Below are 24568 nucleotides of genomic sequence, written 5' to 3' on the forward strand. Positions count from 1 at the left end.
CGCACGGATGGGGAGCGAGCTTGTTGTTCAGGTCGGAAGATGGCTACAATTACTCCGTATGGGGGCAATTGGTATCCTCGCCCTTGCATCGGGAAAGGTAAAATGCAGGTTTCTACCACGGTACTTTCTCGCGTGTTGCAGTCCATGTTGTCCCGGCATTTCGAGACCATGTCTCTCCATGCACCAATACAGCCAGCGAGATAGGTTAGATGAACGGAGTCATCATAAATATGTCTCGGGTAGTTAAGACGAGCTAAACAGTCATTTCATAACTTGCAATGATCACGCCTTCAGGTTGGGCGACAATCTGAGAAACTACTAGTTCATTCATAACCCCTCCGTTCTCTTGCGGTTTTCCATCGACATTGGTTAATGGAGGCCAGGTTTGGTGGGTCACTCAAGAATTTGATCAGCGTCACTTCGGAAATTTGAACATGGATCATCCTCCAGGAGCCATGCTATTTTCATCTCGCCAGAAAGTCTACGAGTCAGATCAATATGAAGCCCGTCTCACCTGCATATCTCCTGGTTGGGCAATGCCTTCTTCGGCACCAAGCCACCAGTCAAGCCCAGATCAATGGCAGGGACTCGAAGAAGACCAGACCACGCCATGCAGAAAACTTAAGTACTATTACTAGACCACAGTGATCCTCTCGAGTCTTCTAAGTGGTCGTTAAGCGCCTTCCTACCCCTGGACTAAGATACTCCTAGGCCTGTACTATAAACAGAAACCCCGTCAACAGTCAATATGTAAGAATGCTTAACCGGGATGTGGACGGGCATAAATCGACGCTAGAGAATGAAATCACGGGCACAAGCAATGTGAGAGTCTGTGACGATTTTACTTTGAGAAATTCCCCGATGAGAAAGAACTACATGGCTGAAGAATGGATGATGAATGATGAATGAATGAAATGGGGATAGGATCTGAACCATCACTACCAACTACTCCGTAGTTACCGGCAGCAGCCGACCGGGCAGGACCAGCGGCGGTTGCTGTGGGGGTGGAAGTTTGTTGACAGGCCCTTGCCAGTCCCGAGAGAGAGGAAGGGAGGGCGACTGTGCAGTGAGTGTGAGAGAGCCCCTTAATCAACAATGGGGCCTCTTTTTAAAGTGCTTAACCTGTACGGCGAACTAAGGCAAGGCTAGTTAGTACTCGCCCTCACCCTCCAAGCTCCAAGTTTCCTTGTTAATTGATTGATTATTCATTATTCTGCTTAACTGGCTAACTAACTAACGAACTAGCTAATCAGTTAGTTCTTTCTTTCACCTCCTGCGCCCAACCGCCGACTAAACCATCTCTAGGCGATTCGATCTCCTGGAAACCGGCGAATCGCAGCCCCCCTCTTCCCACTCGTTCTAGTCACCTCCGTTCTGAAGATCCTGCCTTTTCTATTCAAGTCGGTCTCCGTCGGCTCCATCCATTAGACACACTGGATACCAGCCTCCAGATAGACAGCAAACGCTCCCTCAGTCCGTGCTTCAATCGCCCAATTTCTCCCCGCCCGCCCTGGATGTTTTCAACCACCCTCGCCAGCCATCATGTTGACAGTTGAAAAGCAGTGGATTAATGTGCAACAGAAGACCTTCACCAAATGGTTTGTGCCCTTCCTGGTCTCTGTCTACCTTATCGCCCTGCTGGTGGAGAGGCCTCCGGGTTACCCCTCGTGCTCTCACATGCCCCCCGGAATATTTTTTCCCACCGTTTCTTTGTTTCCTCTCTTTATGCACTCTCCCGGAATTGGAGTAAGCTGACCCTGGTTCGTCTGCAGGCTCAATGACAAGCTGAAGGTGCGGAAGATCTTCATCGATGACTTGGTGGTCGATCTTTCCGACGGTGTAAGTACATCTTTGCTTTCACCCTTGGGGAAGCTCCGGTGGCTAATGATTCTTCTCCGAACTCCAGGTTATCCTGATCCATTTACTCGAGATCCTTGGTGGCGAATCACTCGGTCGATATGCCTCGAAGCCAAAGTTGCGGGTGCAGAAATTCGAGAATGTCAACAAGAGTCTCGACTTCATCAAGGGGAGGAGGATCCCGATGACAAACATTGGGGCGGAGGATGTTGTGGATGGCAATCGGAAGATCATTCTGGGTTTAATATGGACCCTCATTCTGCGATTCACGATCAGCGACATCAACGCGGAGGGAATGACCGCGAAGGCGGGTCTTCTTCTGTGGTGTCAACGAAAGACGGCTTGTTATGAAGGCGTAGAAGTTCGGGACTTCTCCACGAGCTGGAATGATGGTCTGGCCTTCTGTGCCCTTCTGGATATTCATCGTCCAGACTTGATCGACTTCGATGCTCTGGACAAGAAGGACCATCGGGGTAACATGAAACTGGCCTTCGAGATTGCCGCTAACGAAATCGGCATCCCGGACCTGCTCGATGTCGACGATGTCTGCGACCAAGCCAGGCCTGATGAGAAGTCACTGATGACATATATCGCTTATTGGTTCCATGCATTCTCGCAGCTGGAGCGCGTCGAGAATGCCGGACGTCGGGTGGAGAAATTCATCAACAATATGCATGGTGCATGGGAGATGCAGAACTCCTACGAGCGGAGAATGAGGGAATTGTTACGCGTTATCAGAGTGCAACGTGAGGCATGGAAGAACTCTTCCTTCGAGGGGACGTACAAGGATGCCAAAGAGCAAGCCCGCCAGTTCTCCTTGTATAAAAGAAACCAGAAGCGCCAGTGGGTTGCAGAGAAGTCGGACCTCGCAGCCCTGCTCGGTAACATCAAGACGAAGCTCAGCACATACCGATTGCGCCCTTACCAACCGCCAAAGGATCTGAGTCTGGAGGTCTGCGATGAGGAGTGGGAGGGCCTGACTCGTGACGAGCACGAACGTAGCCAACTTATTAACGAGACCATTCGGGATATCAAGAATGCCCTTCGCCGATCCTTTGCAGACAAAGCCAATGACTTTGCACTAACGTTGAAGACCCTGTCTCTGGCAATTTCTGGTCTCGATGGTGATGTAGAAGACCAATTAGCCCATGTCAAGAGACTCAATGACAACCTCCCTCCCCTCGATGCGTTCTTAGATACCATTGCGGCCCTGGACGAGCAATGTGCGGAGGCAAATATCGAAGAAAACGACTACACCACTTATACTTTAGATGAACTCTCTTACGAGCTGAGTTTGGTCAAGTCCAGCATCTCCAAGAAGCTGGCGTTCCTGGACAATCAACTCGTGGCCCGGAACATGACCAACCTAACTCCAATCCAGCTGGAGGAGTTTGAGTCTGTCTTCCGACATTTCGATCGCGACTCTTCCAATACCCTGCATGAGCTTGAATTTTCGGCGGCCCTCGCCAGTCTTGGCCTTGTATATGATGAAGAGGAGATGCACGACGTCTACGTGGAGACATGTGGACCAGCTCGACTTGCCCAGAATGCCGGTGTCAGCTTTGAGCAGTTCATCCGCTTCATGGTCAGTGTGACTGAGGATCAGAATACGGCTGAGCAGGTCTATCAGAGTTTCCGTGAGGTTGCGGATGGCAAGGTATGTATCCCACCAGAAGTAGAAAAGGGTATGATGTCTTCAGCGTCTGACTTCTGTACTAGCCTTATGTCACCGAGCTCGACCTTCGACACTCTCTCATTCCCGACGAGGTAATCGAGCATTTAGTCCAAACTATGCCCCCACACAACGGACCGGACCTTCAAGAGGACAGGGACCTTCCCAAGTATGACTACATCAGCTTCATGGAGAAGATGATAGAGCATAACAACAATGACCCTGTGAATGGTGCGGGTTGATGGGCTTCTTTTGCATTGCACTGCCGGAGTTTTGCTTTCTTCCTAGTTCGGTCCTCATCTTTTCATTTACATGTCACCTTTCTGAAGAGTCTTGCTGGAGGTTGCTTTTGGTGTTTTCTGGAGCAAAAAGGGAGGGTTGTGTCTTCGGTGAGCTTTCGACCATGCATACAGGACTATGAGCCGAGGCGTCGTTTCTCTTCCTTTTTGCATTACATCCATGAGTTTCTCCTTGTCTGCGCCTCTCTTCCTGCCATCGGGCAATCTACGGTTCTAAGCAGATAGGTTCTGTTTCCGGGGGAAGAAGTAGTTTACATATACACACATTCCCAACAAAGTACCCGTTCCCATGTAATGGCAAGTGCATTGTAGAGCGAAGTACAATCCCATGCTAAAATCTACTGTATTTCTGGACAACCAGGTACACAAGTATCAAGGCGCAAACTGAGGGCATCTACTGTATACTAGATAATAGTCACGTGACGCTACTTCTTGGCCGGGCGGTCTGAGAGGCAACGTTCCGGCATGGATCTATTCCAAGCTCATCTCCGACCTCGATTCAGCTTTCTACTTTCCATCCATCAATTACCACTGGGCACCTATCCACAGTGCCAAATTTGATTACATCCGATTGTTATCTTCCATTTTCAGTCCCGACAAAAGACCCTCCCGAACTGTTCGAGATGGACCGCAGTTTGGACGAGATTATCGCGGAGCGTCCTGTAAGGTCCCTGCTATCGCCTCCGGGATGACAAGTCTCAGCTGGTCTGCTAGACACCACACCCTGCATGTGTGCTGACTTCGCTTCGTGTAGCAGAAGCAAAATCAGAACCGCGGCCGTCGCCCTCCCCAAGGACGTCGCCGTGATGGCGTAAGAAAGGTATTTCCTCATCCCTGCCATCCATCCTCCCATTATGAGCTGCCGCTGCTGCTGCTGCTGCTGCTGCTTTGCGCGTATCGGTGCTAACCAATACACTGCTTCCCCCAGGTCCTCCCTCCTTGTCTCCTTTCGAGCATTGCTCGCGCATCGTGATAAGCAATTTTCGCTGGCCTAGTAGCATCGTCTCTTGCACAGGCAGACCGCCGCGAAGAGCCGCAGAAAGATGGAGCTGTTTACGTGATACCTAGTAGTGTGACTTCGAGCTGACCTTCTCTCTCTCTATTCGACTACAACAGCCTCACAGAGAAGAACGTCCTGATTTGGATCTGTAATTACCTTTCCCCCTTATTGTTTTCTTCCGTCCAAGTCCTGATTGCTGATGCGTTGGTCGACATCTAGTGACTGGGTTCATGACAAGTACGAAGACGACAGAGATGGTGCGTTCTAACGACTCTCAATATGGCAAAATAACCATGGGAATTCAATCCGTGTTCCGTCATTCTTAACACTCCACTCAGCACGCCCTTCTCGTGCCCCCCGACGTCCGCGTGGCGACCGCTACTCCCCCTCTCCCGAACAGTATGTTTTAGTCGGTACACTTCGGTGGGACGAAATTGACATTATTCAATCAGGCACAGCACCGCGTCTAGCGGAGCTAAACTCCGTGTTGAGAACATCCATTACGACATTACAGAGACCGATCTCGAGGTAGGTCTCGTTCCAGTCCCAACCGTCTCTAATTCCTTTTCTATTTCTTTTGAACAGGCTCTAACATATGCTTTTTTTTTTTTCAAAAAGGACTTGTTTACCCGCATCGGACCCATCAGCAACGTTTCTCTCGTTTACGACCGGGCAGGACGTTCCGAAGGAGTCGCCTTTGTGACCTACACCCACATCAGCGATGCCCGAACCGCGATCAGGGAATTCGACGGCGCAAACGCCAAAGGCCAGCCTATTCGTTTGACACTCATCTCTACTGGCGCCGGAAGACGCGACCGCAACCCCTTCGACAATGTGGAGCGCTCAAAGGGAAGTCTCTTTGACCGCGTCGAGAGACCCCGTGGTCGCGACGCGCGGAGTCTCAGCCCCGGTAGCAGGAGCGGCAGTCCCGATGGAGGTGCACGTCGCCGTCGTGGTCGTGGTGGTCGTGGTGCCGGCGGCGGCGGTGCAGGGTACAGGCGCAGCGACGTCTCCAAACCAGCTCCCGAACACATTGACAGATACGTTCCCGGTCAGCGGTCGCCGACTCGTAACCGCGGCGCTACGAACGGGCGCCGTCAAGGTGGTGGGGGTGAGAACAAGGGTGACAGCCGTCGCACGGTCAACGGACGGCCCAGAAAGACACAGGAAGAGCTCGATCAAGAAATGGACGATTACTGGGGTGGTGCCGGGAACGCTGGTGCCGGCGCGGCTGATAAAGACGTTGTCCCTGACGAGCCTCAGCAGATTGCGCCGGCGTCTGCGGCCGCTGCTGGTGATGACGATATCGACATGATTGAGTAGGAAAACTCGATTTTCTTGAATTCTCTCGTCTGAATTTCACACACCCACTCACTTGCGAGGACTCGTGATGGCTTTGCTTTCCTTCTTTTCATTACATGTAACTAGTATCATCAATCAGGGTTGGAACGCAAATGACTGTCTTGAATAAAGAAACAAAACCAAAAGAGTGTCGAAGGCATGCAGATGATTAATAACTATGGCAAGTCGCCTGTCAGTTGCTGTACAGTAACTACGATATCTATAACTCCATGTAGTAAGTGCTCAGCCGCAATTTGCGTAGGTAGTGTATAAGCAGACCCGTACCACCACAGCTCGGGCAGGCAGATGGAAGGATCTGCTTCCGTATTATTTCTCTTGTGTTCTTGTTTCTTGTACATGTCCATATGTGAGTAGATATCTGGCTTTCCCACTCTTCGCTTGAATCCATCACCGCCAGAGGCCATACGGCTCCCTGCAAGCCTTCCACAACTTGATCGTTCCATCCTCGCTTCCTGTACCGTAGAGTTTGCCGTCGGGAGAGAAACTGACAGACCAGATCGGACCGTGATGACCTTTTTGGACCTCTGTGGTGGGTTATTAGTAAGGTGATAGTTGGGGGTTTTTTTTTCCAAGACGAGGGGAAACGTACCCAGCTCTTCCTCCGTGCGGACATCATATACTCTCGCCCAGGTATCCTCAGCACTACCCGTGACCAACCTGCTTGTTTCGTTGTTGACCGCTGCGCTGGCGACCTCGTAGCGGAAATCGATCTTCTTGAGGAGACGACCGGGGCTGAGTCCATCGAAGAGGTAAACGGATCTGCCAGCGGCGACGGTCAGGATTCCGGCGTCGTTCGGTCTGACGGCGAGGGAATTGAGTTCGCAACTTCCGATGGTACCCTCCACGGAGTATTCGACGACCGGGTGGCGCGAGCGAAGATCCCACCATCTGATTTTGCGGTCCTCTGCGGCGGTCGTGAGGATGTTGTAGTCCTGGTTCCAGACGATCGATTTGATGGTTCCGCCATGAACCCCGGGGCCAATCTCATAGCTTGTTACCGCTGAAGGACTGGCGTCGGTGTTGGGGGTGGCACTTGTCGGTGAGGAGCTGTTACTGCCCCCGCTGCGCGTGAGGTCGAAGATGCGGAGCTTCTTTTCGAAACCACCTGTTGCGACGACCTGGGGGGAAGGCTGGATTGGAAACGCGACTGCGCGACAAATGTGCGAGTGCTGGAGGGTGTGTTTGCATTCTCCGGTGTGAGTGTCCCAGATTTTACTGTTGTGTTGGGAAAAAAAATGACATGTAAGTAAGAATGCGACGGCGATGTGGGTGGGAGGTGAGTAGGTAGATACTCACGCGGAGAAGTCCGCAGCTGCGGTCGCTGCCAAATTCGCATCTGTCGACAGCCGAGCTTGCCATACTGCACCCTTGTGGCCAAGGAAGGTTCCAATCCTAAATGACGTTGATGGTAAGCATGTGCGGTGTGCGGAGGATCCGATGCGGGGAACACGTACCAGTCGCCTGTTATGCCATCCCGCAGCATGGGATTGTTGTCTGGCAGAGGTTAGCGGGGAATTGTTGTCCATCGTTCTGAGGGTATTCACCTTTGCAGGCAGAGATTAGGTAGTACTGATCATCCTCGACGGTGGATGAGAAGTTGATATGCGGCACGGGACGTGAGTGTCCGTGGCAGGTCAACGGCACAACTTTGGGAATATCTAGAATGTGTCAACAATCAATTGCTTCGAAAGATATGCCACTGCATCCATCGCACCTGAAGCCATGTTATATACTTCACTTGAGGTAATGTACAGGGTCAATTGTTGCAATGAGAAGAGCGTCGCATTCAATAGTAGCGGCCGTTAGATGAGTGATGGTCAGGTGTTCAGTTGAGACCGAAAGATACCGTCTCTGAACAGTCGCGGATGAAGCGTAGAGTAGCAGTGAAGTAGAAGACACGAGAGATGAGCACAGCGTAGAAGTACACAAGGAAATTCGTCAGTCTCGTCAAGTCATCAATCAGCCCGAGGTAGCGGGGTCCGTTCTAAAACGATTGGGGGGTGGAAGGAATGGAAAGGCAGGTAAAGGATTTAGGTGAAGGTCAAGTCTCCCAGTGAATGCGGAAACCTCAGACAGATGAATGAACCACCAGCGCTTCTACAAACACAGTGGAAAGGGACACAAGCCCGGAGCAGCGAGAACGATGGAGATAAAGCCGGTTGGGGGGGAGTTTTGGACTTTCTTTTTGATATTCAAACGAATCGTCGCCGGGCCGTTAGCCGCCCTAATCCTATCGGGGACTAGTGTCAGATGGCACGTGAGGGGTAAATGTCCCTATCGATCCCAAATAGGCAATCTGGATGCATTCATTGATCTGAGTTGTTGATAAAACAACCATGTGCGAAAGAACGTTACTGATAGCTAGAATGATGGCATAATTATTCATTGAATTTTGTGAATAATTAAATCCAAAAGATATTGTACTACGAACATGCTATTTGGTACCTGCTTAAGTGCGTCTTCGTAGAAGGACATGCTATGGAATTCAAGAACGAATATCAGTGAAATGTGCTTCATTAGACCCTATACAATACAGGAACTAGTGAATGCAGATTAACTAGTAGTACCCAATTCCGCACTATCTACTTAGTAACCAAGCTTATCAACCAGGACTCGGATTCTAGCAACTTCTGCCCAGCGAATACATGGGCCAGCCACCGCCCACGTGATTGCCCCGGATGGTCCCATGGCCCTCCCTTTAGTCTCGAAGCAGCTGCTCAGGTACTCCAAAGGTGGACTAAGCAGGAACTCTCCCCTCTCCCTCTCCTCCTCCCCAAAGGTGCCTTATTCCCTCCCGGCCATCTTTTGTGCCTCCATCCCACTCTTTTGGCATTTGCCAGTCCCTCCTCCTTCATCCTCACCCCTCTCCCGGGATCCATATTTCCCTAATTTTCTCCACTGGTCTATGTATGCCTGAGTTCAAGATCTCCGCTTCTCTGGAGGGTCACGGCGATGATGTAAGAACGTCCCGGCTGTTGACGCTGGCCACCTTTCATCTCCAACCCCTCCATTGTCGCCCACTGACGCCTTATTCTCTCACTCTCAGGTTCGCGCCGTGGCCTTTCCAAACCCCAATGCTATATTTTCGGCGTCGCGAGATGCAACAGTCCGACTTTGGAAACTAGTCTCCACCCCACCTCCGACATATGACTACACCATCACCTCTCACGGCCAGGCCTTCATCAACGCTTTGGCATACTACCCACCTACCCCCCAGTTTCCCGATGGACTTGTCCTCTCCGGTGGTCAAGATACCATCATCGAGGCCAGACAACCAGGCAAAGCTGCCGATGATAACGCGGATGCTATGCTCCTAGGCCATACCCATAATGTCTGTGCGCTGGATGTGTCACATGAGGGTGGATGGGTAGTCAGCGGAAGCTGGGACTCAACAGCTAGGCTATGGAAGGTGGGTAAATGGGAAACTGATGTCGTGTTGGAAGGTCACCAAGGAAGTGTCTGGACTGTGCTAGCCTATGACAAAGATACAGTCATTACAGGTAAGCGCGCCTTAGTTACCCCTCTCTTTGTGACAGAGGGTCATTCTGGTCATTCTATGGATATGCTAATTCCATTTCTCCAGGCTGCGCGGATAAAATAATACGTATATTCAACACCTCTGGCACTCTGCTGAGAACAATCGAAGATTCCCAGGACGTTGTGAGGGCCCTTTGCAAGGTTCCCCCCTCCAACCCCACCGGGGCACACTTTGCTTCGGCCAGCAACGATGGAGTAATCCGTCTTTTTACCATACAAGGCCAACTCGTCGGGGAAATTCATGGCCATGAGAGTTTCATCTATTCTCTGGCCGCTTTGCCTTCGGGTGAGTTGGTCAGCTCCGGAGAAGATCGGACGGTGAGGATCTGGGATGGTACGCAGTGCGTACAGACGATCACGCACCCTGCGATCTCTGTCTGGAGCGTTGCAGTATGCAAGGAGACCGGCGACATTGTCACAGGAGCCAGTGACCGGATCACACGCGTGTTTAGCAGGAGCCAGGAGCGCTTAGCAAGCGCAGAAGTAGTACAACAGTTCGAGAAGACTGTGAAAGAATCAGCAATTCCGGAGCAGCAGATTGGGAAGATCAACAAGGATCAGCTTCCGGGTACGGAGTTTCTCAGGCAGAAATCCGGGACCAAGGACGGGCAGGTGCAGATGATCCGTGAAGCCGATGGTAGCGTTACGGCTCACACTTGGTCAGCGGCATCGCGGGAATGGATTGCAGTCGGCACGGTAGTTGATTCCGCCGCCAGCAGTGGAAGAAAAACGGAGTATCTGGGTCAAGACTACGATTACGTCTTTGACGTCGACGTGGAAGACGGCAAACCCCCCCTCAAATTGCCATACAACGTCTCTCAAAACCCGTACGAGGCTGCGACCAAGTTCATCCAGGACAACGAACTGTCAATGAACTACCTTGATCAAGTTGCTCAGTTCATCGTTCAGAATACGCAAGGTGCAACCCTTGGTCAGGCGTCACAGGGCCCAACGCCTGCGGGGGCTGATCCTTGGGGTCAAGAACGACGGTATCGTCCTGAAGATGCGCAGTCGCCTCCCGCGCCTGAGGCCCGACCGAAGGTCCTTCCGCAGAAAACGTATCTTTCCATCAAGTCTGCCAATCTCAAGTTGATCGCCAAGAAATTGCAAGAGCTTAATCAGCATGTCATATCCTCCGGCTCAAAGGACCTGTCGCTCAGCCCTTCCGAGCTGGAGACGGTGGCAACCTTGTGTGGTCAGCTGGAGTCTTCGAATGTCGAGCAGTCTCCGGCAGTGGAGGCTGGTATCGTTTTATTATACAAGGTCGCAACTGTCTGGCCCGTCGCGAGCAGACTGCCGGGTCTAGATCTTCTCCGCTTGTCCGCCGCTGCTACCCCCGTAACCGCCACTGCAGATTACAATGGCAAGGATCTTATCACAGGCATCCAGTCTAGTGGGGTGTTTGATGCTCCATTCAACGTTAACAATGCGATGCTGTCCATTCGCATGCTTGCCAACCTTTTCGAAACGAACGCGGGACGTGACCTGGTCACTAGCAAATTTGAGCAGGTCCTGAGCGGCGTCAAGTCCGCCTTAACCAACAGTGGGACGACGCCGAACCGAAATCTCACCATTGCCATTACAACGCTCTATATCAACTTTGCCGTTTATCTGACCTCTGCGGGCAGAGAATCGATGCCTGAGTCATCGGAACAGGCTCTGGTGCTTCTCGGCGAGCTCACGACGATGATTACCGGTGAGAAAGATTCCGAAGCAGTCTACCGCGGCCTTGTGGCTCTGGGGACCTTGGTCAAGGGACTAGGGGAAGAAGTCAGGACTGCTGCCAAGGAAGTGTACGATGTCGACGATGTTCTGAAGAATATTTCAAGCTCTGGTCTGGGTAAAGAACCGAGGATCAAGGGTATCATAGGCGAGATCAAGGAGTCGTCATGATGAGTATGGCGTGTTGAGGCCCGATTCTTACGACCTTTCACACCTCATGGAGCGTCTGTGTTCTGCTTCTCTACTGCCGTCTATAGCACGTATACATCTCTAGTTCACGATAGCGATACACACTACACTGCATGAATTCAACATTGGACATACATTCCAAAGCAATCTTTTACAAACCTTCGGTATCGTGTAACGCTATACATCCAATGTAACAGCAACGTAGACTAAGCACCCTATTCTTTCATTGACTGCCTATCTAGGCCTTGCAGTTAGGCCAAATTATACAATTCAGCATTTACCCACTCCATTATTCAAAGCCTCCCCTCAGCATCCACCCCCACCTCGACAATCTGCTCAATCCCCGGATACTCCGGCAAATCCAATTTATACTTATCCGCAATACTCTTAGTCAAGAACCGACCCCCCAAAAAATGCCGTCCCTTGTAATACTTCACGCACGGCTTCGGCGCCGTCAGACTAATCAGCGCCTCCGGCATGAACTTCGATCCCGGCCCTTCCTTGGGCGGTCCGCTCTCAATGTCCCAGGAACTCGGCGCATCGACGCTCAGAACGGGGATATTGGCGGTTTCGATTTGGGAGATGATGGTCGGGAAGGGTTCCCGGAGTGGTCCACCGAAGGAGAAGCCGAAGATGGCGTCGACCAGGAAGTCGGCGGATTTTATAGCAACGGGGAGGTCGGAGATGAAGGGGATGGAGAGGTTCTCGAGTTGGGTTTTGAGGCGCTGTGTTTGTTTGTTAAGGTATTGTGGTTAGTGGGTTGGTGTTCGTACGAATGTGCCAGATGTGTGGGGTTATATATATTTCGGAGTGGGGGAGCTCCGGCTCTATGCTTCCGGCCATGTTGATGACATGCGGAGTGATTATTGAGAGCTTACCTGGTAGAGCTCGTTCTTGCCCTGCTTTGGATAGTAAATTGAGGGCTTGTAGCCGTAGTGAGCTAAATGGCGTGCGGCCACTAGGCCATCGCCGCCTGAGAGGAGGTTCAGAATGTTGTTTTGCTGCGTGGTGAAGGGCTGTGTGAGGCTTACCGTTGTTTCCTGGACCACAGATAACAAGAACATCCTTACCCGAGCTTGGTGGATGAATGCGGTAGACTGAGAAGTTAGGATGCCTGGTGTTAACGTTGTTGGAGATGGTGTCTCATTCTCACCGGCTTGAGAGACAGAAAGGCCCGCTAGTTCCATTAGCTGGTCCAAGGACCAGCCGCCTATTTCCATGAGGTCTTTATCGAGAGATGCGGCATCTTTTGAGGAGATGGCCTGTTTATTTATTCTTGGTGAGCCTGAGATACTTTTCCTCTTCCTCTTAAGTGGGGGTATATTGAAGCTATTGCACACCTTCAACGACATCTTGGCGGATCTACTATAGTACCGAAATAATGCGGGGATAAGGTTCCGCCCGGGAAGCGCAGTACGAAACATACAACGGAGCTCTAAGTGCAAGGCTGAATGTGAGAAGTATGCAGCACTGCTCCGTTATCCTCAATGGTGATGGATAAGTGTAGGAAATATCGCGCTGAAGAGAGATTCTTTTCAAGGTGGTGCTGAAGGCCATTGCATCATTGTTATCGGGCCCTCCCCACTGACTGACGCTAGTCCGGATTCCGCAGTATCGGCCCGATAGATCTCCCGAACAGGCTGGAAACTGCCGCGGAGTCGGAGACTCTGGCCTGCTTGAGCTTGATCAAGTTACCCTTCTGCTGTGCAGTCGCTCCTCTTTATTTCGCTTCCCAATTGCAGAGATCACCGGTCAAGATGGTTGTTCGCATTCGCCTATCCCGCTTTGGAAACCGGCACCAGCCGTTCTACAACATTGTTGTTGCTCAGGCACGGTAAGTAAATTTTTTATGGATCCCGGGAATCAGTATATCGCGGAACGCGAGCAACTCATTTGGGGGTTTTCTAAAGCGGACGATGTGATATAATGCTAATGGGGATCTATTCTATAGCTCGGCTCGCGACTCGAAACCTCTTGAAGTTATCGGTACCTTCAACCCTATCCCGCAGCGTCCGACGAACCTGTCCGAGCAGGAGGCCCGCACCGCCAAAGCATACAAGGAGATTTCGCTCGATCGATCTCGAGCCAAGTACTGGATTGGTGTTGGCGCACAGCCCAGTGATTCCGTTTGGAAGTTACTAAGCCTTGTACGTTGCCTGCCACTGTATACCAGCATGTCCGCCAGTAGGAAGGGATATCGACTTGGGTTACGAAATTAGATTGACTAACATTTGGTATCTATTACAGGCCGGGATCGTGAAAGAAAGCAAGAACGTACAAAACTGAGGCTTGAATACCTATTCCATTCGACATCTGTATAATTGCACGATGCATTCACTTCCGAGCCTCCACCGCTCGGATGCTGTGAGGTGAATTCTGTCAATTTGGGGGACATTGGCGATGGCTTTTCCGGAGTGGAAGAGTTATATGTCTTTTTTTTTTCTTACAATATCATGCTACTGGCATCTCTTATGGCGTTTACTGAGAGCTATTCTCCTGGAACTGATTTATGGGTTGAGAATTTATGTACATTATGTGAGTTGATAACGTGCTGCCTGCTTGTGTGATATACAATATACGTTATTTCAGGCCTCCGCCCCCTTTTCCCACGTACAAGCATCCCAAAATGCAGCCATTTAGGTAAGGCGACTATGACGTTTATGACTGGCAGGGATGAGGTTTCCGCGCTGCATGAGCAGGCATACGTCCTTTGGGCTTTGAGCCTGTTAAACTAATGCTAAAGCCACCTCCGGAATCAGGCAGGGCCTCCCATCTGCAAGGCGGATACAGGGAAAAAGGAATGACGGCAGACCAGACTCAGAGGAAGAGGGCAATGTTTCTATGCTACTACGTTCGTGTCGAAACGTGCAGATGCGGTGTGGTAGATCTGAAGACATATCTTCAGTCGATGTGTTACCCTTTTGAATGAACAACATCGGGCCCATTATCATCAACTTCTTCTTATCTTGCTTAGTTAATAAGAAACAAGGGGAGCAGAAAGTCCCGAGTGACTCCGTACTTTGTGCATTGCCTGCCCCCTTGCAACTCTAGGCTGGCAGGTGACCATGCAGGCATCACCACTTGGCTTTCCGTTAGATCAGCACCTGTCAGTGAAGCACACCAAGATCCAATCTGCGCCAACCACATCTGCGGCAATCAAAATGCGTTTGATCCTTGATGCACGTCCTTCAGTCTCGGTGAAGAAGAATGCAACGAGAGATCAACGATACTAGACAGAAGGGAAAGTGGATGAGATCCATGAGGTGACTGAGTGTACTTTATCTATCGCGTCTTATCGGGCTGATTACATTACGTCCACGTATCCAAACGACGAGTCTAAGTCTAACCTGCACAAATTTTTTTTCTCACATCTGGCGTACACACTACCTAACCTGCATATAGGCATCTAGATGAAATAGCGCGTCGCTGGCATCTAGATCCTACGCGTAAATCCCGAGTCATTGGTGCCACTCCCCTCAGCCGTCATCTTTCCCGGGATGAGCGGCACCCTGGGTGCGCGGAGACATGGTACTCCGCAAACACTGGGTAGATAGAAAGAAATGACCATGCCTTGGTCTTCTTCCTAACTCGTACCGTTTTACCACCGCGCATCCACTGCAACACCTGAAAGGATTCCCGTTCGCCCTCTCTCATTGTCCCAAATCCCAATCATTGCCCGCGGAATGAGGAGTCAAGTCATGGACCAATCCCGTTCTGCGGACAAGGCACAGAACGCACCAGTCCCGAGTCCAGACGTCTGACGCACCGTGATGATTGGCTGTCGTAGGGAATTTCAGGTGGGAAGATCAGCGTCAGAGTTTGTCCTTCCCATGGATCTGTGGCAGCCACACCACCAGGGCCCGGCCTCTCCTAACTCTTACTGAGTTAGGTACATAATGGGTACCTATCTACGCTCATGTGTGCTCATGTTAGCTCATGTACGGCTGAGGTCTCGCACATTCGCGCCAGTTGGACGTAAGCGTCTTACCTCATGGAGCTATATTGTGATTGGTTGACTGGTCTTGTTCTGAAAGCCAGAAAAAGACCCAGGAAGGACATCCTGGTCTGGTATGACTATCCAGCACCCAGGATAACTGACTAACTGACAAGGTAACTATTCGCGCTAATCGCTAGGTTTTGTGTAGACATTTAAGAACAAATCCTGATTCAGCTGAAGAGAAGATAACTAGTTGGTGAATCTGCCATAGATCTTGACACAGTCATGATGAGAGTTTACTATATTTTATTTTCCCTTTTTACGGTCAGCTGAGCGCATCGCCTATACATTCCGTCCATGGTCCATGGTGCCGAGGCAGTCACTCAACGGGCCCTTAAGGGCAAACATTATAAGGTTTTAGTAATAATCATTGTCAGACACCCAGTAGCAAGGCTTTGGGGGGAAAGAAAAGCCATCTGTAGCCTTACATTTTAAGTACGGAGTATGAGTCTGGACTTAACTTGTGAATGTTACTTGTGGGCTTCCCGAGTGGATCGCTCGATTCTGTTTGATTATGTGCAGCAAGCTAGGAAGGCATCGATCGGGCTGTAAGGCAGGATCAGTCTTCGACTTCCATGGGTATGCTCCGCGGGGTGGCTTCTTTGTGTCGTACAGAGCGATAACTCCCCCCCCCCCCAAGTGGTCAGGTGGATGGGGGTAAATAGGGTTCCTATAAAACATGGTAGAGATGGTTTTGCCTTTATCACACGGGATAGGACCTTCGTCATATATCTCGGGGGGGCCATGAGTCAAGAGGAGGGACACACTCATGGTACTATTCTGGGTAAGAAGTAGGAAGAGCTAGAGAGCTACAATAAGGCCCCGAAAGGTGCCGGCAGGCATGAAGAATGATGGCCAACTGTACAAAGGGATTTCCGAGAACCCCACCAGTGCTTGAGGGGAATACTGTTTGAGCTGACTGGTACACTGTAGGTGGCTGCTAGCTGGATCTGGATCTTCATGACTATTGTATGTTCTTGATGTTGATGCTGTTGATCTTTAGCACCCTCCGCACCCTTTTTGATCAACTGTATATGCTACTGTCTAGACTACCGACCACCCATGAGATTCCTGAGCTGCTCAACAAAAAATACAATAGAAATAAATCAAAAGTGGATGAATGTATCTCAACTACGGCCTCGGTAATTGAACCTAACCTGGCTGGATATTGTGGTGAACGCGAATCTGCCTTTTGAGGGAGACAGAGAAGAGAGAACTACTGCCTCCTATTTGCCACGCGCTATGCGACCCTCAAGGCACGCACCCGTGATGTCGCATCCGGATGCTTGTTCCCTCCTTTGTTTCGGTTGTTTGCGTGAAGACTGCCGCAATCGGGGTGGTGTAGGTAGTCTGGATGCAAAGATAATCCCCAATGACACCTAAAACCCGGTAAAGAGCCAATTGAACTGGGTTCTAAACCGAGTGGTTGATCGATTGCATGAATGTCAGAACAGAATTTCCCAGGCACAACGCGCCCACCGGACAGATCCAAAAGCACGCCAAAGCAAGCATCAGCACGGGATCGGCTGGCACTCCATTGATAGCGCGTCGTGTCATCTTAAACTGCCGGGTCGCGCTTCAGCTGCAAGCGCTCGTTGGATGGCGCCCATCTTTAGTCACTTTTCCTTTTTGGACCCGTTCTAGTTCGGGGATTAGTTAGTAGTAGAGTCGACCAGGCTCCAGGGACCTCCCGACTGGCCATCGCTTCTTGGAACGGAGCCAGTCTCGATCCGTGGACCAGACCAGACGAGACAAGACAAGACCAGACAGACAGACGGTCGGTCGGCCGCCCTCAGTCAAGTCTGTCAGTCAACTTGCTTCATCCCCAATAATCCTCTCTCCCTCTAGTCTCTACTCTCTCTCCCTCGTCCTTCTTCTTCTCTTCCCCCCTAGTCTAACTAAAAGTCCCAAAGGACCGGCCAGTGTCCAACTCTCTAAAGGACCCATTTGCGGAAGTTGACGTTCATTCCATCTGTCTTCACTCATTAATAGTACGTAGTGGTATTATTTTATTCATTTATCATCATTATTATCATCATTATTATCCCCTCTGCTTCCTACGCAGCAGCACTACTACCACTATTCCGACGACCGTTCTAGATAGATACTACTATCTACCCATTCCGCCGGATCCTCTCACACCATTTCCAGTTTCAGTTCCTGTGGTTCCTTACGCCGATTGTACGGCAGCCTTTCCTCTTCTTCGTCGCCTCATTCCCTTTCTCTCTCTCTCCACCTTCATCATCGTCATCATCTATCCATCTATCCATCCATCCATCATATCGAATATTCTCTCAGCATTGTCCCGTTCCCATTCGAAAAACGGGCTCTCGGGTACTACAAACTACAAACCATCAACTTGGATTTGATCACATCGAGTCTACTAAACCTGCACTACACCACGAACTAAATACTACTACTCCTACTACTCCTACTACCACCACTATTAACTACTACCACGCATCCTCCACGACTGCCTACGGCACTTACTTAACACGCCTCCCCCTCCCTCTTCCGTCTTCGCACCACCCACTCATTCCCTTCCCACCACTACCCACTCACTCACTCACTAACTTGACTTGACTTGACTTGACTTGCTACCAATCTCTCTCCCTCCCCCCCTCCTCCTCCTCCTCCTCCCCCCCCCCAAACTCAACCCAATCTAACTTTATCCTTCCCCCGAACGGTCTTTTGGTCGTCGCCGTCGCCGTCGTCGTCTTCCTTCCTCTCTTTCTTCCCTCTTCCCTCTTCCCTCATCCTCCCTCCCCAATCCTACCCACTCTCCCTCCCCCCAATCCTTCGCCATCTTCCCTTTCCGTTCCCGTTCGCGTCTTTCATCCTCCCCTATTCCAACTTCTACCTTCTCAACTTCCTCTGTACCATTTCCCTTCAATTTTGGAATCGCATAATCATTCCTTTTGCATTTGATTATCAATTCATTCTTCTCTTCTTTTCTTTCCCTCTTCATTCCCATCGTGTGAGTGAGTGTGTGTGTGTGGCCAACTTCTTGCCTCTCCCTCGGACACCCGGTCCGTCGCATCCTTACCTCCTTAAACACGCATACCGCGGCTTCAATTGCGCGTGTTGATCCATCGCACTTTTTCTCCCTCCCAACGAGATTGTGTCAGCACTTTTGATCTCCTATAATTTGGTTCATATACCATTTCACGTTTTCCACTTGTTCCTGACAATCCTCTGGCTGAGCCCCTCCCAGCCTTCTCTTGTCCCATCTGTCATTCGGTCGCCTCCCGCACTCCCTTACCTTCTTGGAGGAGCCCGTGCTCCCGTCCGCTCGTGGGGTTAATCGATCGAGTCAGACGCTTTTAGAATTTCGGTCCGCGAGGCATGAGTGGCAGTTCGAATCAGTCCACCCGTACGAGTCCAGGCTCCTGCAGCACTACTCAGCGCACGCCCTCGGTCTCTTCGGGCGCGTCGCCTACCCACCAGCCGCTTTCGGCCTCGCAAGCGCCCTCGACGGCTCAGAATGCGATGTCGACCGACGTGTACAACACGCCCGCATCGCAGGCACCAACTTCGTTAGGTCCTTCGTTCACCTACCCTTTCTCCCCGATCGGCCCCTCTCCCGCTTTTGACAACGTCTCCTCGTCCGCTATGCGTCTGGGCGACTCGGATCGGTCGGCGCAGGGCCTGAATGGCTTCATCCGACCGACAAATGGATCCGGTGGCGGTGCGATCCTTATGCGCAAACTCCCGCGCAACACGACTCGCGATGCTCTGCGCAGCATGCTCCTCTTTGCCAAAGATTTTGTGGATGCCGATTTTGTACCTTCCGACGCCCCGGAGGATAATGGATATTTGTGTGCGGTCGCGCGCTTCAGCACCCTGGCCGCTGCGGAAGAAGCACGAGCGCTTCTTGACGGTAAACCCAATTCGAAGAACGACGCCACCATGATCGTGGAGATGTTCTACGGCTCAGTGGGTTCCTCCTTGGTGCCCAGGCGAAACACGATCGACCACACGGCGACTCGGGGCTTACTGGGACATGTTAATGGAGGCTTGCCGCGACAGTCGTCGCGCTTCAACGGGACCTTCCAAACCTTGGAGAAACTGAACGCAACCACAGGACCTGCTACCTCTGGCGATACACTACCCCCATCGGAGCCTGGCTCCCGGCTTCACAGTCTCTTCTCCCCCCAGTCCCCGATCGGAAATGGCGTTCCCGAGCTCCCTCGGGTTAGTGGCAAATCGATGATCGATCAAGATATTGATGAAGATACTGGAGAGTTGCTCAAGGATCCTGTGGGCTATGCCGAAAACGGGCATTCATCTTCGGTCTCTGTCCCTCGACGCTCCACGAACCCTCAGATTCTGGGCAACCAGTTTGCCAACATGTCTTTGGCTGGCAATCTCAATTCCCCTCCACTGCCGAATTATAACCAAGGAGGAAACGCGCACATCGGCGTCCAAAACCCTCCATCGACCTTTTCCCAGCCGATGAACAACAACATCGGGACGGGCCATGTGTTCCCTTATGGTAATCCGCATGTGCCTCGCCACAGTCTCCCGGCAGCCAACCCTAACGACATGAATCCGCCATGCAATACCTTATACGTCGGGAACCTCCCCCCAGACACTTCTGAGGAAGAGCTGAAGGCTCTCTTCTCTAAGCAGCGTGGATACAAGCGTTTGTGCTTCCGAAACAAACAGAATGGACCCATGTGCTTTGTGGAATTTGACGATGTGGGCACCGCTGGCAAAGCGCTAAACGAGCTATATGGCGTGAAGTTGTCCAACAGTATCAAGACCGGTATCCGCCTAAGCTTCTCGAAGAACCCCCTCGGGGTCCGATCCGGACAGCCCGGGTCCATGAGCGCGTCCAATGCCATGGCCTCTCAAGGTGGTGTACCTGGAGGCAGCAGTCTCGGTGGAATGCATAATCACATGTTCTCGACGGTCAGTGGACCGCCACCGGGCCTGTCCGCGCCCCCCGGCTTGGTACCACCCGTGGCAATCAGAAACAACGGTGCCATGCATCCATCCGGGAGTCCAAATGCACCGTTGCCCAACAACGGTACTTTCAATGCCAATTCGGGCCTTGGAATTCGGACGAATCCAATGAACGCAATGGTGTCCCCGCCCCCTCAGCTCACCGGCGGAACTTCGGGTCCCAATGTGGGTGGCTATAACTCCTACTACCCGGATTATATGATGGGCCGGTAGGAAGATGCACCTTTCTGTGGAGATAATGTCCGACATGCTTGATGATCACTGGGCTACCTGGCGCATTGGGGGTTGTTATCGTTTCTATTTTTTTTCATGAGCTAGATCAGCATTTGGAGGCTCGCCTTCCTCCTGGGAGTAAGGACCACGGGGCTCTCGCTTTTTCAGCTTTGCTTTCTATGATTGTATTCCATTCGTTTGCTGTGCACTCCGATAGCATGGGATCAGGGGCGCTGTTACTATACATGTCGTGTTTGTTGTTGTTCTTTTCTTGGGTGGGAGACATTGCATTTGTGCGCGTATGGGTTTCTCTTTAATACGTCCAGGAGCCCGTGAGGATTTTCATTTGCCAACTTCGCCTGTTTCACTTGCTCTGTCATCATGTTTGCACTACCTTCATACCCTGTGCCGTCTTGTCGCGTTATCCATTCAGATGTTTTCCTAATAGTTGCTTTCTCCGTCTTTTCTACAAGAGGGAAGGTTTCCATTGTCTGTCCGTTCTTCCATGTTTTGTGTGTGTGTTCTTGTCTACATGTGGGAAATTGCCGTTCATTTTACTTGCTTGAACCATTCAGCCCTTCGTTTGACCCCTCCAATCACGCAGGATGGGAGAAGGATGTGTTGGCCGAGACCAGGACGCCAGAATTTACGGGAATTCCGGAGGGAAGTTCTTAGTGCTGGATCTTGTTTGAGCTACCGACCATTTCTCCCGTGTTGTGGTACATTGTTTACAGCATTCATCTGGACAACAGCTAATCATTGTGCGGGGCGTTCACCTGGGTACTTATACACTTGAGATACATTTCTGGGACGTCATCTATCTGTCTTTGATCATTGGGCAAGGGGTATTCCGAGGCATGTGTTGGCTGCTGCTGGCCGCCTGGGATCGTAGCGCATTGTTCCGTCCCTTATTCGCATCGTGTTTTGCAGCGTCGTTGCTCTGCGGTCATTGCTTGGGTTACATGGGAGTCATGGAGGCTATTACTACCCTATTTTTTTTTTTCTCTCCGTTGCCTTTGACAGTTTTTGTTCTTCTTTTCTCTCTCTTCGTCCGGGGGAAGGATCTGTTGATGAGCAGGAATTTACCCTGGGAAAGAGGCATGTTGAATTTGCTTCCCTTCGTCTTACTTCGCGGGAAATTGCTCTACATGTACTAGCTTCAACAATGGAATTGCACCGGTCATTTCTGTTTGACAGTATATCACAGCTGTAAACTGGAAGGGGGAAGTCATAGTTAGTCCTGGGAGCCGATGGGGGAATGAAGCCAATAGTAAGAATTGCTGATGCCGGCAGCACGGGACCATCCACAGCTTCCCCCACCCCCCGAATCGGGCCAAGCGCCGCACCACCGGTAGCCTCACGTGACTACCAGCTTCGCCGAAAAGTTTCTTCCTTTTCTTTCGTCGAGTTCGTGCCTTTCTTCCATCCCGAACCTCCATATCATCCACCCTCCTCCTTCCCCTCCTCCACTAGCCCCCTCAATTCCCGTCAATTGGACTGCTTCTACCTAGAATCTAGTCCATTGACGTTGGTGATTCTTCCTTGCCCAATTATCCTCTCACCCTGTCCTTCTAGTCAACATGGCACCCCGAATACAGAACTCGGTCGTCTCTAACTCCCTCCTCCCTTACCTTTCCACATCCTCTACCTCATCCTCCTCTACATGTCTTCCCAGGCTAGCTACCACATGCCCTTCATCACATGAGTCATGGCGTTCGTGTCGGTCATTTTCGTCCACGCCAGCCCCTCAGACTAGACGTCGCCGAGAGATGTTCGCGTGGCTCAATACCGAGGCATCCATTCTGAGATCCCACACTCCAGGCACAACAAACTACCTCATGCGGACCAATCCCAAACTCAGGGAATTGCCAGTCGCTGAAACCAGACTTTTTCCGGCAAACCCTGCCTACCGCTCAGAGAGCATCCTCAGTGAGGAGCTGCGGGAAGAAATCTACAACCGGGTAGTAAAACAGAAGAAGAGTGTGCGTGCCGTCAGTGTCGAATTGAGGGTCGACATGAGGAGAGTCGCTGCCGTAGTCCGGCTGGTCGAGTTGGAGAAGCGTATGGAGAAACAGGTATGTTATCAGATTCGTCCCTTTCTTTTACCAATGCGATTGCTCTCCCTACCCTTCTGCCTTTTGAAGCGGACATGCCTGCGGTGCAATGATGAGAAAAATTATAAATTCGATTAGTCTTTATGACCCAGTTAACTGGGAATGGTTACAACGCCTATTTTCCTGATATACACCGATTCTTTGTTTTTTTATTATTACAAGCTCTGATCATGCTGCCTGAACTTCGTGTCACACGCAACTAACAGTCTTGTTTCCAGGGTAAATCCTTGGCTCTGCCTTACGCCCGGGCAATCCATGAAATGGTTCCCGTAACGCCTCTCGACAAGCCCCATGAAGAAATCAACGACCTCCCCGTCCACCGCCTCACCAACCCTCAAATCTTCTATCCCGTCTCTGAGTCCCGCCAGTTCAACCGTGTTGATGCTGGCCGTGTCTTCTCTGCTGCTCCGGCTCTAGAACACGAGCAGGCCGCTAAGGATGTTGCTGATCCCTCTGAGGCCATCAGCCGGGTTACACAAAACCCCTCGCACATTGAGCTCGTCGGCAAAGGCGAGGAAGAGCAACAGGTCCTCCAGCCCGCGGACGTGCGTATTCCGCACCCACACATGGTCACAAGCACCCGTGACATACGACTGGTACCGAATGAATCTGCCAAGCACGGTGAGCTCTACCAGGCTCGCCTCAGCAAGCAGGATGCTGCCGACCAGGAGCGCAAGCGTCTCATCCAGGAGCGTAAGGAGAAGCAAACACAGCGCGTGCAGCCCGCGGATTCTCGCTTCGAGTTCCGTATCAACGACGTCGTCGTCAGCCAGGAAACCACCGGCAAGGATGGTCGCAACGCTCGCGCTCCCGGTCGCAGATACGGTGTCCCCAACTACGACCGGAAGAAGGGCCAGGTCAAGATCCCCACCCGTGTGGAGGTGTAAGATCTGCAACTTTCTTCCTTCCCCATCATCGATCATGTTTATTTATCACCCAATGACATGAAAGATCCCTGTATAGCCCGTCCATCTCGCAGTGCGGTATGGACGGTTGAATGTATTTGTATGCCCCCACTCAATTGCTTTATATTACCACTGTACGATACAGTCTTTGTGACTGGTTGATCGATTGATACTTTTTTTTTTCTCGAGGAGCTTGTTTGGTTAAACTACCCCCATTATCTTATTTTTACTCCTTTTGGAAGCCATGAATATGTATCTATAGCCTTTTACTATTATCTATCATCCATCACCTACCTATCTCTTCGGACTCGATACTTCAATATTACATATAAAGAAAGACCTTTCAACACAATATTCCAATTCTTCAATGTCCGCTTTTCACTTCGTACTATAGTCAATACACCATCCCGGTAAACATAATAGAAGAGAAGGAAAGCATAGGTAGTTACACGATATGATATAATTGAGGAGGATAAGAACCCCCTAACCAATCGACAGAACAATCTATGTACATCAAAAAGTCTACTAGGCAGGCACAGACACAAGAGACAGAAAATCAAGCCCCTTCAGAAAGCGACATACATGTAGATGTATAAAGATGATAAGGACGAAAACCAAATAAACAAAACGACATCTCGATTCGTATGCGTGAGTATGCTACCCTCCTCCTTACCCTTGCCCTTTTCCCAAAGTAACCAACAATAAATATATCAGAGACGCCAGTCAACACGAG

General features: G+C 51.0%; 9 protein-coding genes across 9 annotated transcripts; 6 read left to right on the forward strand and 3 right to left on the reverse strand.

The window, feature by feature from the left end:
• Nucleotides 1–1149: 1149 nt before the first annotated feature.
• On the forward strand, nt 1150–4116 carry ASPBRDRAFT_47415 (alpha-actinin, sarcomeric (f-actin cross linking protein)). The gene is made up of 4 exons (XM_067625851.1): nt 1150–1598; nt 1773–1839; nt 1907–3514; nt 3577–4116. Exons 1-4 carry the CDS (start codon nt 1543–1545, stop codon nt 3769–3771), a joined length of 1926 nt encoding a protein of 641 aa, XP_067475164.1. The 5' UTR covers nt 1150–1542; the 3' UTR covers nt 3772–4116.
• A 198-nt stretch (nt 4117–4314) lies between these two features.
• ASPBRDRAFT_327532 (putative RNA binding protein) lies at nt 4315–6248 on the forward strand. The gene is made up of 7 exons (XM_067623052.1): nt 4315–4490; nt 4583–4648; nt 4945–4976; nt 5048–5085; nt 5167–5227; nt 5281–5356; nt 5447–6248. Exons 1-7 carry the CDS (start codon nt 4452–4454, stop codon nt 6149–6151), a joined length of 1017 nt encoding a protein of 338 aa, XP_067475165.1. The 5' UTR covers nt 4315–4451; the 3' UTR covers nt 6152–6248.
• Nucleotides 6249–6577: 329 nt separating this feature from the next.
• ASPBRDRAFT_199620 (WD40 repeat domain-containing protein) lies at nt 6578–7914 on the reverse strand (the record flags this gene model as incomplete). Its single annotated transcript, XM_067621348.1, has 6 exons — nt 6578–6714; nt 6780–7405; nt 7487–7582; nt 7645–7684; nt 7735–7848; nt 7905–7914. 6 exons carry the CDS (start codon nt 7912–7914, stop codon nt 6578–6580), a joined length of 1023 nt encoding a protein of 340 aa, XP_067475166.1.
• A 1185-nt stretch (nt 7915–9099) lies between these two features.
• ASPBRDRAFT_134434 (WD repeat PLAP family protein) lies at nt 9100–11620 on the forward strand (the record flags this gene model as incomplete). Its single annotated transcript, XM_067618609.1, has 3 exons — nt 9100–9147; nt 9237–9690; nt 9774–11620. The coding sequence occupies 3 exons, from the start codon at nt 9100–9102 to the stop codon at nt 11618–11620; spliced, it is 2349 nt and encodes a 782-aa protein (XP_067475167.1).
• A 218-nt stretch (nt 11621–11838) lies between these two features.
• On the reverse strand, nt 11839–13178 carry ASPBRDRAFT_47417 (NADHX epimerase). The gene is made up of 5 exons (XM_067625852.1): nt 12979–13178; nt 12792–12900; nt 12670–12735; nt 12517–12611; nt 11839–12363 (listed from the first exon to the last, which is right to left on the reverse strand). Exons 1-5 carry the CDS (start codon nt 12988–12990, stop codon nt 11932–11934), a joined length of 714 nt encoding a protein of 237 aa, XP_067475168.1. The 5' UTR covers nt 12991–13178; the 3' UTR covers nt 11839–11931.
• Nucleotides 13179–13395: 217 nt separating this feature from the next.
• ASPBRDRAFT_58502 (mitochondrial 37S ribosomal protein bS16m) lies at nt 13396–13857 on the forward strand (the record flags this gene model as incomplete). The annotated part of the gene is made up of 2 exons (XM_067627903.1): nt 13396–13472; nt 13590–13857. The coding sequence occupies 2 exons, from the start codon at nt 13396–13398 to the stop codon at nt 13855–13857; spliced, it is 345 nt and encodes a 114-aa protein (XP_067475169.1).
• Nucleotides 13858–18272: 4415 nt separating this feature from the next.
• Nucleotides 18273–18828, reverse strand: ASPBRDRAFT_327663 (uncharacterized protein). The gene has a single exon (XM_067623055.1). The coding sequence runs from the start codon at nt 18673–18675 to the stop codon at nt 18304–18306; it is 372 nt and encodes a 123-aa protein (XP_067475170.1). The 5' UTR covers nt 18676–18828; the 3' UTR covers nt 18273–18303.
• Nucleotides 18829–18980: 152 nt separating this feature from the next.
• ASPBRDRAFT_58503 (uncharacterized protein) lies at nt 18981–20816 on the forward strand (the record flags this gene model as incomplete). The annotated part of the gene is made up of 1 exon (XM_067627904.1): nt 18981–20816. The coding sequence occupies one exon, from the start codon at nt 18981–18983 to the stop codon at nt 20814–20816; it is 1836 nt and encodes a 611-aa protein (XP_067475171.1).
• A 1426-nt stretch (nt 20817–22242) lies between these two features.
• On the forward strand, nt 22243–24191 carry ASPBRDRAFT_47422 (mitochondrial 37S ribosomal protein mS45). The gene is made up of 2 exons (XM_067625853.1): nt 22243–22891; nt 23149–24191. The coding sequence occupies exons 1-2, from the start codon at nt 22397–22399 to the stop codon at nt 23815–23817; spliced, it is 1164 nt and encodes a 387-aa protein (XP_067475172.1). The 5' UTR covers nt 22243–22396; the 3' UTR covers nt 23818–24191.
• Nucleotides 24192–24568: the final 377 nt, after the last annotated feature.

Source organism: Aspergillus brasiliensis (genome assembly GCF_001889945.1).
Source record: "Aspergillus brasiliensis CBS 101740 unplaced genomic scaffold ASPBRscaffold_14, whole genome shotgun sequence".
Classification (NCBI taxonomy): Eukaryota; Fungi; Ascomycota; class Eurotiomycetes; order Eurotiales; family Aspergillaceae; genus Aspergillus; species Aspergillus brasiliensis.